The sequence below is a fragment of the Lethenteron reissneri genome, chromosome 14 (assembly GCF_015708825.2).
Source record: "Lethenteron reissneri isolate LAM-NWPU_2019-01 chromosome 14, ASM1570882v1, whole genome shotgun sequence".
NCBI classification, from domain to species: domain Eukaryota; kingdom Metazoa; phylum Chordata; class Hyperoartia; order Petromyzontiformes; family Petromyzontidae; genus Lethenteron; species Lethenteron reissneri.
The window spans coordinates 9416723-9434473 of NC_083792.1; the positions used below are offsets into that span (position 1 = coordinate 9416723).

The 17751-nt window shown below is 46.8% G+C and overlaps 1 protein-coding gene across 1 annotated transcript; it reads left to right on the forward strand.

Annotated features, from left to right (window-relative positions):
- The first annotated feature begins 2491 nt into the window (after positions 1–2491).
- Positions 2492–12982, forward strand: LOC133342369 (rho-related GTP-binding protein RhoU-like). Its single transcript, XM_061551484.1, has 4 exons — positions 2492–3586; positions 6516–6574; positions 8283–8471; positions 10470–12982. The coding sequence occupies exons 1-4, from the start codon at positions 3172–3174 to the stop codon at positions 10782–10784; spliced, it is 978 nt and encodes a 325-aa protein (XP_061407468.1). The 5' UTR covers positions 2492–3171; the 3' UTR covers positions 10785–12982.
- The last annotated feature ends 4769 nt before the right edge of the window (positions 12983–17751 follow it).

Genomic DNA, 17751 nt, shown 5'->3' on the forward strand with positions numbered 1-17751 from the left:
CATCCGGTTTATATTCTTTGGGTATTTCGGTAAAGTCACGTAGATAGGTTCAAATTAATAAAAAAATAAAAACTACGACGTTTCAATCGAAACGTCGTAGTTTCTTATTCATTTTATTTTTATTAATTTGAACCTATCTCCGTGACTTTACCGAAATACCCAAATAATATTCATTCCCGCAGTCACAAAAGTCAAAGGCGGGGTCAAAACGTTGCAACAATACAAAATACACACGATAATAGTGCAAAGTATAACGAAGGTAAATAAACCACTTTTAAAAATATACAACATCTTTCCAGTCAAGCCCACTAATCGTCACTTCGTGTTGACTGTGAGCGGGAAAAGCGATAACCCCTCCCCATGCCAACAGCGTGCGTACGAGAATAATCAGAAGCAAGTCCACAGGTTTCTGGGTTTTTTCTCTCAAATTCTGCGCCGTTTGGAAGTTCCCCGACCACGTGCGCCGAGTGACGGAGAGGGGAGTTCCAAAGGACCGCGGTGAAGCGTCTCGGCGCTGCCATGTGTGTTCATTATATTATTAGACGATTATAAGATACTAGATTTGAAGCTTTCGTGACTGCAAAAATTCATACTCTTAGGTTTTTTTCGGTAAAGTCACGTAGGGGAAAAATAAATAAGGGAAATAAATAAATAATAGCGCATTCATTTTATTTCTATTATTTTTTTCCATTACTTTATTATTTATTATTATTTATTTTTTTCCCTATGTGACTTTACCGAAAAAACCTAAGATTATAAGACGACGATTAGGCGATTATAAGACGACGAGCCTTTTGCACGTGCAAGGAGGGGTGTATTGCAGTCAATCTGAAACTTGCACGCGAAAAGCAGACCGCCACGTGATATTCATTGCGTTAATGCGTGTGCAGTTTGTAAAGACGCGGTGATACAGACCGATTTCATTTAAATGTAATAATCCGTTGTTCATCATGAAGCACAGGTGGTGCATCAGCCAGTCATCTCAGTCAGTCGACCTGTGGCACCTGGGTCTGCCCCGTGACCTCCTGCCAGCGGGCGTTCCACACTTCACGTGGTAGCCTCAAGGTGCACATGGCCTGGCACAAGCGTTGTGGTGACGTCACCGCCACTTAGTGGCGAATTGCGGTTGTTGTTGTGTATGTGTGTGTGTCTCATGCATACCCGTCAACCCATACGGTTTTATAACCCCGTGTTCTTGTACAGGGAAATTTGAGTTTTTCAGGTCCACACGGCTTGCAGCCCTTTCAATACGGGCATTAAAAACATTAAATAATGTATTTTGTGTGTGTGTGTTTGTGTTTCTCTCCTTGTGATGGGGCTTTGCAGGATGAACGTTGAGATGTATAAGGGGCACGGGGTGACCAATAAGCTCTGGATTGGTCTGTAATAAGGTAGGGCACTGACAAAGGGGTTGACAGGTTTGCGATTATCTGTGCAACCAGATTTGTATACCTTGGACATTCAAATTCGGCACGTTGTTTTCAGACCAAACCCCCCGCGTGAATTTGTGTTGTGGCAGAATTGGTGTCACATTACATTTGAAGCCTTTGGTATCCAACCACCATCTCGTGTAGAGCCAATGTCGTCAAATCCACTGCTGGATGAGTACTGCCTCGCCAAGCCGTTTGGTTGTTTCGTGGGGTAATTCTAGATTTGAAGCTTTCCGTGACTGCAAGGATTCATACTCTAAGGTTTTTTCGGTAAAGTCACGTAGGTAAAAAATAAAAATAAATTATAAAACATAATAACAAATAAAATAAATACTAACATTTATAGAAATAATAATAGAAATAATTTTATTTCTATAATTTCTATTATAATAAATAATAGAAATAAAATAGTTATAGAAATACAATAATTGTATTCCTATTATTTCTATTATAATAAATATAATAATAGAAATAAAATACTTTTATTTCTATTATTATTTCTATTATAATAAATAATAGAAATAAAATAATTTTATTCTCCCCTATAAAATTATTTTATTTCTAGTATTATTTCTATTATTTTGATTATTTATTTTTATTTTTTACCTAGGAGTATGTTTCGTGGGGGTTTGAGCATACTTGTGAAGGACAGATAAAAATATATGAACGGGAATTTTTAAAACAAATAGGACAGTTAATGGGGTCGTGAACGGCGTTAATTGTATTAAAATATAGGCGACTTTAACCACTGAACTTGATGTGAACTCGAAGGCGATATTTGTGATTGTGCATCGCTGCCAACGCAGCAGCAGCAGCATCACCAAACTTAAAAGGTTAATTAGACAATCGATAACGGGACGGGATTAGTTCATTGCAGAGAATGGGGATCCAACTGCAAATGCGGAGTTATGTAAAATATGCAGGGCGTGTTTATGTTAATTTTTGTAGGCGTGTTTATGTTAATTAGTGTAGGCGTGGTTATGTAAAATTAGGGGGTGTGGTTATGCAGATTTGTGTTGGGCGTGGTCACGCGCCGGAGTGACCCCCCCCCACGATCCGCTCCGCTCTCAGTGAGACGCGAAGTGGCCCCATGCCGGGTCGGTCAGTCGCTCTGCGCGCTCGATCCTTGCAACGTCAGCCGGCAAATCTCTCAACTTCCCCCCCCCCCCAGCAAACTCCGCTGCTGTCAACGCAGGCGACGGACAATCCCACGGGCTAATTTTTTTGGGGGGGGGCCGTGGAAGAGGTTCCCAGCGGCGGCATGTGCGCCGTCGAGTTTGCGCGGTCAGTGTTTAACGCGACGTCGTCGGCTGTGATTCGAGTCGCGTCGTCCGGACGATCATGAAGGAGGAGTGGGGTGAAGGAAATATCTGAAGGGTTCGGCTCAGCGAGAGGAACCAAGTCTGGGCTCTGTCACCAAACCTGGCCACGATCTCCGCGTTCCAATCAGGGGCTGGCGCGTTACCGTCACTTCGACTTTTATAATTAAAAAAAAATCTTCATCAATTCATCCTCATTAATTCAGCAGCAGCAGTGCAACTTGTCGGCGTTAGTTTGAATTAACACCCGAGTGTTGACGTCAAACAACGAAGGCATCATCAGAAGGCATCATCAGAAGGCATCAATCTACCAACAACTGCAGCAGCTCCTGAAGCAGGGTCAAGGAGGTGCAGCAGTGCCATTGTTGATCAGCAGCAAGGGAAGCTTTTAGAGACATCATTGGTCTCTGGCAAAGACACCCATGCCACCTTACTCCGACTACAAGCTTCTGACCGAAACAGAAGCACCCCCCGTGCCACCACGGCGGAGTCGTGGGTTAGGCTCACGATCTGGTGGTGCTGGTGGTGGTGCTAGTGGTGGTGCTGGTGGTGCTGGTGGTGCTGGTGGTGCTGGTGGTGCTGGTGGTGCTGCTGGTGCAGTGACAGGACCAGCAGCAGGGCTTCAGCATGGTGGAGCAGGAGGTGGAGGTGGTGGTGGTGCAGGACACCAGGGCATCACGGTGGCATCAGCCTCGACAAGTCCTGGCGGAGGGGAGAGGCGAGTTAAGTGCGTCCTGGTTGGAGACGGGGCCGTCGGAAAGACCAGTCTGGTCATCAGCTACACCACGAACGGGTATCCAACCGACTACGTGCCCACCGCCTTTGACAACTTCTCCGGTAACAGCAGCAGCGTGTGCGGGTAGACACAATCACGGTCGTTTATTTAGAGTGGAGGAATCCGATGAGCCGTGAAGCGCTTCTATTTTTTTCGCAGATGTGCCGGGCCGAGCTGGAGCCCGCTATACAGCGGTGGTTGTTTTTTGCTATTGTGGTGCAAGAATGGAAAATTCAGCAGACAATGATAACTGCTATAATTGTAGTTGTTATTCACCCCATGGGAATGTTTGGGTGGGTCCGAGTCGAGAGTTGGCGTCATGGCATGTTTTTTTTCCCCGTAACGAATAATCGGGTGTAAAATTTATTCGCTGTAAAAATTACCGTACGGTGTTCCAATTTTCGCCGGTGTTTTTTGTTTTTTTGCCAAGAATTGGCAAGGAGAAAGGGTGGCTTCCGCCAACATTTGCATCAGATCAGTGCTCTTTCTGTTTGTGTGTTTGTACGTCAACATGTGCGTGCCCCAAACCCAGGGAAAAAAATCAAGGTCTCCCGGACAGGGTAAATAAAAACGTGCCAAAAATGGTTGGATCACACTTTTTAGAAAATGTGTTATTTTTTCTTTAAAGTGTGCTTGCCAATGTTACTGTATTTCAGTGACATATGACCCACATTTTAGTGACATGTGTTGGAAGAGAGAGGATGCCTTCGTTACTCACCCTGTGAGTAAGTGTCATCTCGTGAGTAATTGTCACTCGCCCACTCCCCGCTGACCATTCCAGTCATGCAAGTTGGTGAGATCCTGAGTGGGTACCCTTTTACGGACCATCTACCATCTCCCGTGGGATGGTGATGGCCATCAGTCGCAGAAAACGCCTCGGTGATTTATTAGAGTGTCTGGGGAACTAGAGTGGTGTTGATGCCTCTCTGCTCTGGTTACTGCGTTGGTGGTTGTGCTGTACGACTCTCCAATGTCTCTTCGGTTTGTACTGCGTGCCATTCGACGTGTTCAATGTTTCCCACCGCGCGCCGAAGAATCTCCCATCATCGTGGAGCGAAACGTCGGACATCGTGCCGAACGACCCGCGCGCGACACAACCCAGAAACGCATCACTGAGCTGACCTCTGAGGTTTTTTTTAACTGTCGTGTGTTGTCGCCCGAAAAGCTGGGCAGCTACCGTAGCATATCGATGTCCGCCGGTGTGATGGGTGTTTTTTGCGATGCCTCATATCAGATGTGCAGCAACAAGGGTCAGCATTTGGTTTCCAAACTTGTGACCCTTGTACTCGAGATGGCGGGGCGGAGGGGATGGAAAGCAGTCCCACTGAGCTGACCTGCCAACGGGTCATAACTCCCATTGGCGATCGCGACGAGTGTTGAATTCAAAGTTTGACACACGAGCCGCTGTCCTGTTATTATTGGCTTGCGAGCAACTTGCCGTCTGTCTAAACTGGCACGACCTCGTGCGTTCAGTCAACCCCCCCCCCCCACCAGAGACTGGGAGAGGGAGGGGGCCAAAGAGAAAAGAACAACTTTGGAAGACATTGGGTCATAATTCTCATCCTCCAGATACAAAGTACATTGGCTCGATTGTCTCTCTGCTGTATAAGTATTTTTTGTGCCTGCGCTATTTCCACGTATCAAGTTGCACTCTGTTTTTTCCATTTGGTTCACTTGGTAATTTTTCTCCGTCCTGATACCCTTGGCCAGGGCATTCTCCCCTATTGCTCAGTCATGAACAGTTAAGCACATGACGCAGGGAACCATGCCGACGCATCGTGGTTTGCTGCTAATAAGGCAATGAATGGGTGATTGTAGTGTGGCAGTTTCCAGTTCTTGCTTGCTGAGTCTCCACGCTTGATTGGATTACAGTAATACACCAAACTGGTCACACGGCGCATTCACTCACAGGGTATTCGATGGCGACCTGATTACGGCTCTCCTACAGCGCTGTCGCAAATTCAATAGATTTCTAACTTGATGTATAGCTGACTTTTAACTCTGGGTTAAGCAGTGGCGTTTATAGAAGCAGAATTGTGGTGGGGGGGGCGGTAGGGTTTAGGTGAGAGGGCAGAACGATGTATTATATGGTACACTATTACGTGGAACCGAAAGAAAATTGTGTGATATTGCCATTCACTTTTATTGGCTACACGTGGTGTTGGGAATTTGCCAAAAACACATGGCACATCACTTAGCTCAGCACCCCTGGGTTATAACAATTTCCATCGCTTGACTTTTTTCTTTTTCAAAAGCAGTCTTAATGTAATGGAAGTGGGAGAAAATTAACACGTGAATCATGCCAAGTCTCATGCAAATGTAACGCAAGGACGTTCCATCCGCAGGTGGGAGGAAAAGCAGCGGTTGGGTTTACGTGTGCGTTGGTGGTTTGGTTGGAAAAATCCATTGTGGAAGCATTGCGTATCGTGATTTCCACAACTCGCCGACCGCACACACTTGTAACATTAAATATTTGTTTTGTATTTTACCAGGTAAGGCCCACTGAGCTATGTAGCTCTTTTTCAGAAGCGACCTGGCTATCATAAATCCAAATTCCAAATATACAGCAGCAGGCATCGGAGTCGGGATCGAACCCACGACTTCCTGTATACCAGGCGAGGGAGATAATACCTCGCCACCGTGACACCCGAAAACATAAACACATACTGGTGTAATGGTAACGGCACAAGGAGCCATGGAGAAGTCAGGGCCATACCGTGTGCGTGCGGCCTGTTGATTATATTACAAATAAGTGTCAGTGCCACGCGAGTTCACGGAAAGTGGCCCATGCCCTCCCGACGGCACTTGCGTGACTTCATCTCTCCCCGTGCGCGAGTGAGTGACGCGTGACAGAGTCGGCTCCTTCACGCGCGTCGGTGTCAAGAAGGGGTCGTCCCGGGAGCCGTGTCGTGCCGCCCTTGCCACGATCCGTTCGGGTGACTTAAATTTCGGTGTTTGTGTTCCTGCCTCTGCCCCCACTTGCCCGTGCAGCTGTCGTAGCCGTGGACGGGAAGCCGGTGAGACTTCAGCTGTGCGACACTGCAGGCCAGGTGAGCGGTGGGATACTTTGCCCGTGCCTTGCCTCATCTTGGCAACAAACGTTTACAATTAAACGGCACATATCACGGGGCCTTTTTTTGTTGTTGCCAGTATCAAAGTACAGTAGAACCACTCTTATTAGGTTTTTTCGGTAAAGTCACGTAGGTAAATAAATACGTAATAAAAATAAAAAATAAATCTATAAATAACATTTTTATTTCTATTATTGTTTCTATTATTTTTTTAATAAGTAAATAAAAATTGCAAAAAAAATAGAAATAAAATGTTTTTATTTCTATTATGTTTTCTATTATTGTTTATTATAAAATTCTCATTATTTATTTATTTTCCTACGTGAATTTACCGAAAAAACCTAAGAGTATTAATTCTTGCAGTCACGGAAGCTTCAAATCTAGAATCACTCTTAATAGGTTTTACCCTTTCTGGGAATAACACAGTAGGTGTTAAGATGTCCACACACCAAATACAAACCTTTTGCAAGGCATCAAGTCTGCATTAACCACACGTACTTGTAGTGAACATGCAAACAAACATGGCCTGATAATATATGACACTGTCTTTAAAACTGATTGGCTTACACCAGAGACAGCTTTCATCGAGGCCTTGCCTCACCAGTGTCAGACCAGAGAATGCCAAAATACAAACGGTGCAAAGGCATTGCACGTATCAAAGCAATTATAGCTTGGGTTGAGCAGCTATATCATGGGACCTTTGATAATTATAATAAGAATAAGAATCGGGGCTTAATTTCCACCTAGTTTTCCCGCGGTCAGCTACCAGGCACATATGTTTGTGGTATCTCGGTGGCTCAGCAGTATCCGTGGAGGCCACTTATCTACAACACAAGGGAAACAAACCATTTGTCTGACACACACACTGCTGATGATTCCGGAGAAGTCAAAACCAGTCCAGAGCATTGAATGACAGACTAACATGGATTTTTTAAAATGTATATATACACGTATATTTATTACATACTTAAAAACAGCACGTAAATTTTTCCTTTAAATAACTATTTACCACGCCTATTGGAGTGAAGTGTCGCACGACGTGCATTGTGCTCCACGGTGTTTGTGGATGTTTCTTCAACGGAATACGAAGAACAGCAGCGCCGTTGATCAAACACACACCACAGGCTGCCCGAGCAAGGAGCGGCCACACTTCAGGAAAGTTGCGGGTCTCCTCCGAGCGAATTGATTCCTGGTGGTTCATTTGTTAGGTGATGAATAGAATCCCAGAAGTTAATTTCCCACTTCCTCACCGATAAGGAGGCGTTCCACTGTGAAGCACGATAATTGTATTAAAGCCTGCGCAACTGGCGGCTAACAACTCTGTACTGAGCCTGCTGTTTGTTCGTTACAGAATATTTCAGGGGTCGGCAAGCGTAATAACAAGAAGAGCCGTTCTTTTTTCCAAATTCGGTCAAAAAAACTCAACATTGCAAGAGCAGCAATGCAATGTGAATATTGTAAATGTCTGTCATTAGTGCAACAAACAGCATTTATGTCACCTTACTGAAGGGAGCAAACGTAGAATTAAAAAAAACTCAATAACCATTGTCCAGCGTGGTGTGGGTATCTCTTCGCTATATTTAAACGCCACGGCGGGGGGGGGTGCGGGTTATTTGGTGGGGGGAGGCTGTCGGCCAGCTGCGACGAGCCTGACCTTGTGACCTCGTGTCGTGGCGCCCGTGGACAGGACGAGTTCGACCGCTTGAGGCCGCTCTGCTACCCGCACACGGACGTCTTCCTCCTCTGCTTCAGCGTCGTCTGCCCGGCGTCCTTTGCCAACGCGGCCGAGGTGTGGGTGCCTGAGATCCGGCGGCACGCGCCTCGTGCCCCCATCCTGCTCGTGGGGACCCAGTGCGACCTCCGTGACCGCGTTCAGGTTGGCAACCACATGAGGGGGTTGGGGGGCGGAGAGAGGGAGGTCGCTTCTTTTCTTATGCTGCTCCCACGGCCAAAAGTCTGGAATAGCATCTGTAGTATTTTTTTAGACTCTCATTATAGAAGGCGTGCTGCAGTGGCGCCGTGCTTATCACACTGGACTTGCAATGCAGAGGTCACCAGTTCAAGCCGCCGGCGTAGTTTGTTGAAAGGATGGTACAAGTTTCTTAAATCCTCCCACCTCTGTCCGCCCAGCAGTATAAATGGGTACAGCACAGTTAGTGGATCGGCAAGCCACTTGTGCTGGTGTAAAGTGTGGGTGTCCTCACCTCTTCGAAGATGTCTGGCCAACCTTAAGTAGGCCAAAATATCCAATAGAGCAAGGCCCACGGGCCACTGGCGGCCCCTGGTGGTCTTTAGTGCGGCCCCTGACGTGCGGCCCCTGGCAGTACACAACAACACGTGACAACAACCCCCTTGCAGGCGGGGTGTGGTGACCCCTCACACTGCTGATGTCTTATCAGTGAAAGTGGCCCCCCTCTGAAAAGGAGTGAAGCACACTGCTGTAGAGGCACCTCTAATGGAAGCTCTTCCACCAGCAGTAACATGAGCAAGCAATTTGCCCGGCTGCACCTTTACCACTATTTAAAGCTTTAATACAACTCCCACGTTCCTTTATGTAATTGATCTGATAAGCTTACATTTTCGCGTGCTGTGTATTTTTATTTGTGTTCGCCGTGTTATTCTTTCCTGCGGTGGGGAATTGAGCGGCGATGTTTACGTGTGGCTGCCTCGACCGGCGAGCCGCTGGACGGCTTCAAGAGCCGTTCTGGTGAATGTCCGAACTTCGAGCAGCGAGCGATTGAAGCAGACAGCGCTGCAGTTGTAGTTTATTATTCCGAAACCCAGCCTCACAATGCGGAGCTGCCCCGACTCCGCAGACCGTGGGGGCTGTCTTTATACGCCATGGCTACTGCACTGAAAGACAAACCCGGTGACATGAGTTTCATTCCTAGCCGTGGCTAACATCGGTGGCAGAGTGATATCTGAACCGGTCCTGGATCTCCATTTCACCAGCACTCATTGGACGTTGTGATGAAGTGTGGATGGTCAGACAACCGTTAATGTGGGAAGGCCTTCATCCAGGAGTGGATTGACAAAGGGCTGTATAGTAGTAATCGTACTTAAATATAAATATCGTGCTTATATATATGCATTGCCGGACTTTACATTACATACTGTATTCAATAATACAGTACTGCCGAAAGTAGTAATAATAATAAAGACATTAAACAACATAATAGCACAAATATATGTATAAGTCGTTACCATAAAAGTCAACTGCAAACTACTTCACGAGAAGAAAAAAACCATTCCAGTGAACGGCGCTCCCATCGAATAATTTGACCCGTTTTTTTTTTGCTCAGAGCTGGGTAAATAATTGACTTCCAACGCACATTACCGAAAGAGCTTTGCAAAGAAAAACAATCCGCCTGTAATAGGCAACTTGGTTGGGGGTGGCACCTCACTGCTGCCCAACACAATTCCTTTCTTACCGTAGCGGAGAAAAACGCAGCCGGCCCAGCGAGTAGCGCGTTGCAACAGGTTTGTGGTTCGATCACAGCAGCCACCCTGGTTAATACTGAGGGTTGAAATATCCGTAAAAAAGCTATGCACTGTGGGCTTCGCAGCGAAAGTATATTTATGTATGTTGAACGTCTTTCGCCACCATACGTAACCAAGCATGGTAGTCAGAGGTGCGTTAAACAACCCACTGCCGTTATCCGAAGAAAGAGTAGGCCACATTACTTAATCGGGAAGCCGCATAACAACATCGCCCCTCTACTGGCAGACTCATACCCAGCCTGCGTTCACCTTGTGCATCGCACGGTCCCCCTGCCGCGTGGCGCCACGGTGTACTGCCACGGGAGGCGAGGCTACGACGGTGACGGTGACGAACCCCCCGCTCCTGAGCTCACTTTGCTTTCAACCGTTCCAGGTGCTCATCGGGCTGGCGAAACGCGGCGAGAGACCCGTGACGGAAGCGGAGGCGCGGCGCCTGGCGGAGCAGACGGGCGCGCGGGCCTACCTGGAGTGCTCGGCGCTCACGCAGAAGAATCTGAAGGAGGTGTTCGACGCCGCGATCCTCTCCGCGCTGGGACGCGCGCCCGACGCCGGCGGCAGGTGGCCCAGGCTGCAGTGGCGCGGAGACCCGGGGAGCGACGGCCGCCGCAAGAGAGCGAGGACGCTGGCGCCCGCTTGCCTGCGCAGCCTGTCCAAGGCTTGGTGGAAGAAGTACTCCTGCTTCGGATGACGACGATGATGATGATGGAGGGCCGGGTGCTGCTGCTGCAGCGGCGTCGCGAAGGATTCGGAGGAAAGTTCGAGCGCAAAACAAAGGAAAGAAACTCTCATCGAAATGCCTTTTCGCCTCTTTTTTTACAACACGTTCTTATTGCACAAGAATTGAATTCGGTCTAAGGTGACGTGATGGTGAGGCGACGCGCGTTTAATTTAAGTGTTCCGGTTTTATAATTGCGTTGAAGCGAGCGCTAAAACGTATGGAAGGGTATTGTACAAAAAAATGTTAAGTTGCTGTTTTAGTGTTGAGAGGTTTTTCTCGGCTTTACCTGTCAAGGGTCATCACTGGTTGGTGGCCAAACGGGGAGGTTAAAGAAGTGATCTTCTTTCCACAGTATAAAAAGCCTTATGAAGACAATGAATATATGTGTATATACAGTATATTGTATATGGACTGTCGGTGTTCGATCACCTGACTTGTACTGACTTCACTAACTGACTCGACGAGAGAGAACAGACTTGGGTGTATCTGTAACTCTCTTCATTAAGCTCGTTTAACTTTAGCAAATGGGAAACTAAACGTACAACTTCCACGAAATACTTAATCCCGACCCGTTGTTTTGTTTCTGTTTAAACTGCAATATTACCTGAAATAATATTCAAAACACCGCTTGCTTTTTCAGGCGAAACATATTTAACTTTAATTTGTCGCTAACACACGGGCGCGCGTGATGCGCGTGTATTTGAAAATGCTTTATCAGTAGTTTACACGCGATAGCGAGACTCGCGTGAAGAAAGCTAATGCAAGTCGACTACAATAACGACCTGTGTCTTGTGCTAAGACACGCACCTATGTTATCATTATGCCTCATTGTACCTGCCACTTACTCCTACAGTGTTACGACTTTCTGTACGTCCTTGCGCATGTGCCTGTTTTTTATGATTTCCCCCCTCCCGTTGCTGATTTCTGGATGTGGGAACAAACCTTTCGACGGACTGTGAAATCTCTGCACTTTCATTTCTCGGGGGGGTGGGGGGTATGGAGGAGGAGGCGTTCATCCCCTTTTCGCTAATTTAGCTTTTGATTTTGACGTCGCCTCCAAGTTGCCGCTTCTTTTAATGAAGCCGGACACGAAACAGTAACACTGCACCGTGCACGCGCACACACTACACCGTGCACACACACACTGCACCGTGCACACACACACTACACCGTGCACGCACACACACACACATTACACCGTGCACACACACACACACTGCACCGTGCACACACAAACACTACACCGTGCACACACACACACTGCACCGTGCACACACACTACACCACACACACACTGCACCGTGCACACACACACTACACCGTGCACACACACTACACCATGCACACACACTGAACCGTGCACACACACTGCACCGTGCACATACACACACTACACCGTGCACACACACACTGCACCGTGCACACACACACATTGATCCACTCTTCACCCACGTGCCCCCTGACCCTGCCGTGTGCATGGTTCTATCAACCTGCGTCATTTCAGGGTGTGGGCGGGGGCGGATTTTAACATATTGCTCATTATTGCCGATGTGCATACGTATGTTGATTACCATTGAATACATCTGTAAAAGAATTTAACTTTATTAAAAACTTCCAAATGAAATGCTGCTCCCTTTCGTGTTTTAAAATTGTCACGAACCGAAACAAAAACGGGCGCTTTCATTCAACCGGGAGCGAGTTTGGCTGCCGCCTGATGATGCCGGTTGTAATTACTGGCGAAACGTCGTACTCGGATCGTAAAATGTCGTGGATTTGCTCGCCAACATACCGGGTGTGGTGTACTGGTAATGAATTGGCACGTTCTGTTTACGTGACAAACCTTACTCATTGGCTGTGTCGGGTGGTGGCGGGCGTAACGACGCAAACCAACCCAAAAGTAAAAGTCTGTAAAATGGATATTGGTCGCGAAAGCCTCCCAGTTAAGCAGAGAGAGTGAAAGAAATAAAGTCGCTGCTAAATTCCAAGTTCACGGAGAGGCATGTTAATTTCTCTTCCTCGTCGTTCCACGGGCCTCTTGTTATTTGTTCGCCAGATGCCCCTTCGCCTCCCCCACCACCCCCTGTCTCCACTGTAGCAATGGAAGTCGCTGAAGTTTTCTCGCATCTCCCAGATATTTCCATTGTGACTCAATTTTTCACGCCTGTCGCATCGCGTACTTTACCGTCTGGAATTGGCGGTGGGGGAATGGGGCAATGAGTTGTGGCAGAGTTTGTGTGTTCGCTGTGTGCGTGTGTGTTCGCTGTGTGTGTGTGCACGCTGTGTGTGTGTTCGCTGTGTGTGTGTGTGTACGCTGTGTGTGTGTGTGTTCGCTGTGTGTGTGTGTGTTCGCTGTGTGTGTGTGTGTGTGTACGCTGTGTGTGTGTGTTCGCTTTGTGTGTGTGTACGCTGTGTGTGTGTGTTCGCTTTGTGTGTGTGTACGCTGTGTGTGTGTTCGCTGTGTGTGTGTGTACGCTGTGTGTGTGTGTGTGTTTGCTGTGTGTGTGTGTGTTCGCTGTGTGTGTGTGTGTTCGCTGTGTGTGTGTGTGTTCGCTGTGTGTGTGTGTTCGCTGTGTGTGTGTGTACGCTGTGTGTGTGTGTACGCTGTGTGTGTGTGTTCGCTGTGTGTGTGTGTGTTTGCTGTGTGTGTGTGTTCGCTGTGTGTGTGTACGCTGTGTGTGTGTGTTCGCTGCACACACCCTGCCGATATGGCCACAGTGCGTCCGTTTGCGACTTTTAACACAATGCATCATCATTTCGTTCGGGTCGGGTGCTCCCGCAAGTGCAAGCCGTCTTAAAGGAAATGAAATCGCTCTGGTTTATGCCACACTCGAGGGCTCTTTCTCTCTCTCTCTCAGTCTGGAGGTTTCGTATTGCTGAGATGTTTTTTTGTGAGTGTGTGGAGAAAGGCAGAGGGAGGTTTTTTTTGCCTCGGGAGCTTTCATTTCCACAAGCTTTTTTTTCACTTAAGCGGCCTGAACTTTATGACCCATGATGATGTCATGGGAATAGAATTCGGATAAATGCTGATTGATTCACAGGGGGTCCTTTCCTCAGCTGCTGCTCATTCAGTGGCTAATGCATGGGTGTCCTTTTGAGTTGCCTGCTTGCTCAGTACTTATTTTCCATATTTCTTGTGTAGATTTTTTGCTTTCTTTAAAATGATATTCCAAGTATTGGGCACCAATTCTTAGTCTGGCAGAAGCTTTCCGTACAGTAGTTACGGTATGTGGCCCTGATTCAAACCAATTAAAATCTAGTTTTGAGTAAACAGCCCCGCTGCAAGTTCAGCTTCTTGCAGGTGTGACAAATTGGATGAATGATTTTGGGATATTGTAATCCATTGGCGGTGCAGCGCTTGGGATTGGCTCATTTGCTGCACGTTTGTGTCTGCTGGCTCATTCTGTCGGCTCAGCAGGAAGCTGCCACTAGAAAAAAACCACCCTAGTGCTGGCTTCTTGACTCAACGCTCACACACACACACGCACTACACAAACAGCACAACGTCCCTTACAAGATGCGCAGCAGCGTGCAGCAAGCACTCCTCCACAGATTACCACGCCCGTGGGCCCAACAGCAGCGGCAACAGCGGAGAGCAGGAACCAGGGCCAGGTTAATGATCTCCCTCTGCGGGTTGCTGCCTGCCTGCTTTGTTCCGAAGGATGAGCGGGCTGGGCGGAGGAGTATGGAAAGGAGGTGGGTGGGTGTTGTTTTGGAAGGAAAAGTGGAACAGTTACAGAGCTTCTTTACCGCCAGCTGCATTTGGCCGATACTCAACACAAATCACTCCCAAGCTCATTTTTTTTTCCTCTCCCTCTTTCTCCCCAAAATAAAAAAAAATCCCCACTCTCCTTATCTCTCCTCTGTTCTTTTTCGTGCAATTTCCATTCTCTCAACTTTCTGTTTGAACTGTGCTTCCCATTCTCTCTCAGTTCTAATCTGTTTGACAGGGGGCAGGAGGAGGGATGGGTGGCGGACAGAGTTAGCGGTGGCGTTGTTGTTATCAGTTATCGCGCTTGATCGTGCCGTGTTGCTCAAACAAAATAACTTTGCGCGAGATCTTTCAGAGTCATTCTCCCTCTCTCTCTCTCTCTCATCCTGCCTCTGTTTCGGAGATCAAGGCGTTTTAGCCGGAGATCAGTGGCAGAAGATTGCCGTTCCTCTATAGTTCGTTAGTGCACGCGAACACACACACACGCACACACGCACACAACAAAAACACAGTGGCCCCTATTGTGCTCTGCGGTACGGGTTTCGTTGGGAAAATGCTTACCTCACAGTGAATCCAGCAGCTATTAACATCTAAAAACCCAGGGAGGGGGGGGCTGGCTTTCTGAAAATAAGGGGGGCTCAGAAGTCTTAATGAAGCTGTTGAAAAGGCTAAAAGGGAAGCGATCCGTTTCTGTTGTGTATTCGTGCGGTGTCTGTGCCCAATGCTCTTGGTGATTCACAAATACTGTACTGTCATGACTGAAGTGCTCTACTGTGATGAGGGGGGACCCAAACATGGGAAGATCCGAAACCTAACGTAATCGCCCTCTGAAGCTAAAAATAAGCACAGTCCATCTGAATCATCCACTGTGCAGGCTGGCTGTGTAGAAAAACACACACGCGCGCACGGGTTGTTTATGATACGTTGCTAATGAGTTTACTGATAATCATTCAAACTTCCCCTTCCAGCAGCCGTTACTTTTGTTGTTTTTCCTGTGTGGTCCAACTTCTCAAACAGAACTAACTGTGGGCTCTTTCACTTTGACCAGACTTGTGTACAATGTGGCAAACTTTACATTCAACGTTCTCACTTTTTTTTAGGAAAAGGATGGGGGAATGTGTTTATTTTATTTTAAAACGATCGTGAGCCATGTGCGTTGACCGTGAGAATACATCCGTGTCAATCAGTGCCCTACCTTATTACAGACCAATTCAGACATTATTGGTCACCCCGTGCCCCTTTATAAATCTCAAAGTTCATCCTACAAAGTCCCATCACAAGAGAGAAACACAAAGAAATAGACACAAAACAATATTTTTTTACTCAATTTCCCTGTGCAAGAATACGGGTTGACCGTATGGGTTGACTAACCTCATATCTGCATTTGTCATCAATTTGCTAAATTCCCTCTGTTGATATGTAAACTCCTTTGTCAAGGCACTCTCCTCCTCCCATCCAGCTTAAAATACGCTGCCAAGCTTAGCAGTGTTCATTAAGACGCTGTCTTTGCGACAGCTCTTTTTCCGACAGCTCTGTTTCTTCACCTGAGGACGGCTGCTTGCGTTGTGGCCGAAACGTTGTGAGAATTTTATTATATAATGTTTTTTTTTCCCTTCTACGTGACTTTACCGAAAGAACCAAGAATATAGTATGAAAATGTGTTAATTTCGCTCACGGCCAAGACTTTGTTGTGACTTTGAGCGAGCGTGAAATTCCATCAGTCTGCAATGTATAGCGTGCTCGCGTGTACACAAATCCCGTTGGCGCAGATTCGTTTTTGTTTGTTTATAACGGCGAGGAGCAGCTGACCGATCTCGTGCTAGTTGAGTCATCTGCAAGTGCTTCTGCGAACCTCCAGCCTCGCTCCCAGCCCCATGCCGTATGTGCCCTGTTCTACTCAGCCAGGTCAGCGGTAGAGCGAGCAAGTGTCCTGCAGACACGTAGAGAGGTTGTGAGTTCAAATCCCGTTTGGGGGTTGTTGACTCAGCCCATCATCTTTAGGGGGGTCGATAAAATATAGACTAGATTGTGCAGGGAAGTCAACTGGTTGTCCCTCGGACTCAATGCTCACTTTGAGCAGGTTGTCACTTCGAATTCGTTTTACATTACTCAACTTTGCGTCACATTACTCAACTTTTCGTCATTAACCGCTCACGACTATGAGCGTATGTCTGTTACTTTTGATTTTACCATCTTCAATGCGTTCGTCATTCCCATGACAACGGGAGAGGCAAAATAGCACAACGATGAGCAATGCGCCCAAAAAAATCCACGAAACAAATTCCCTTCATAAAATTCTAATTAGTTTTTTATAAAAGGCGTGCCCTGACTTGGGGGACAACCTGAAACGTTCCATGCTTTGTCTGTGAGCTTTTCTGTCTCAGACACTTTATGACAGATGGCCGAATTTGAATTTTTTTTGTTCGTCAAAATCATACTTGTACTTATTTTTCTGAAAGACATTAATTTTCATCGTCGCCATCATCATCATCAAACTATTATTGATGTGTTTTGAAAAAATGACGTGCCAATCATTCCACTTTCAACTCAGGAAACCATAACTAGCATGAGACAAAAGGCACCACCACCAAAGTTTGTTGATGCATCGTTACGTGAGTCTGCAAATGCCCCTAATGTATCATGAAACGCATCATTTATCACCATCATCTTTGCTTAAAACGACAAATGCCACACGTATCTATTATTCCAGGAAAATCCCCACGCTGAGCGCGTGTCTATTTTTGAGCACATTGTAAGTTGTCGTTGGTCCATTCTCAATAGAAATGTACAATAATAATCATCATACGGCCGGTGGACATATTAACTCATCCCCCTTCTCTCAGCACCAGTGAGTCAATGAATTACTGTCATTCAGGGTCACAATTTCGATTCGATAATCAATACTTTTTTTTCGGTAACACTTCAGCGGCTGCAGGTTTCACCCTATGACGATGAGACGATGATGAAAACATCAACTATGGATTGAACGAGTGATTCAATGCGTGTATCGTGAGTTTAAGATTCAATCGATGTCGCGACTGACGAACAGATGCGGAGTATCTGCCACGAGCAAACAGAACGCTGCAGGACGTCATCTCTCTATGCATCGAATAACAGTGCCATTAAAATGCTTCATTTAAAATCAGGTGATAAAACCCTTGGGCCACATTGAGCGCAGGAGATTCAACAGAGGGGATTGCCGCACTATCCACCGTTGTGCTGTACTTT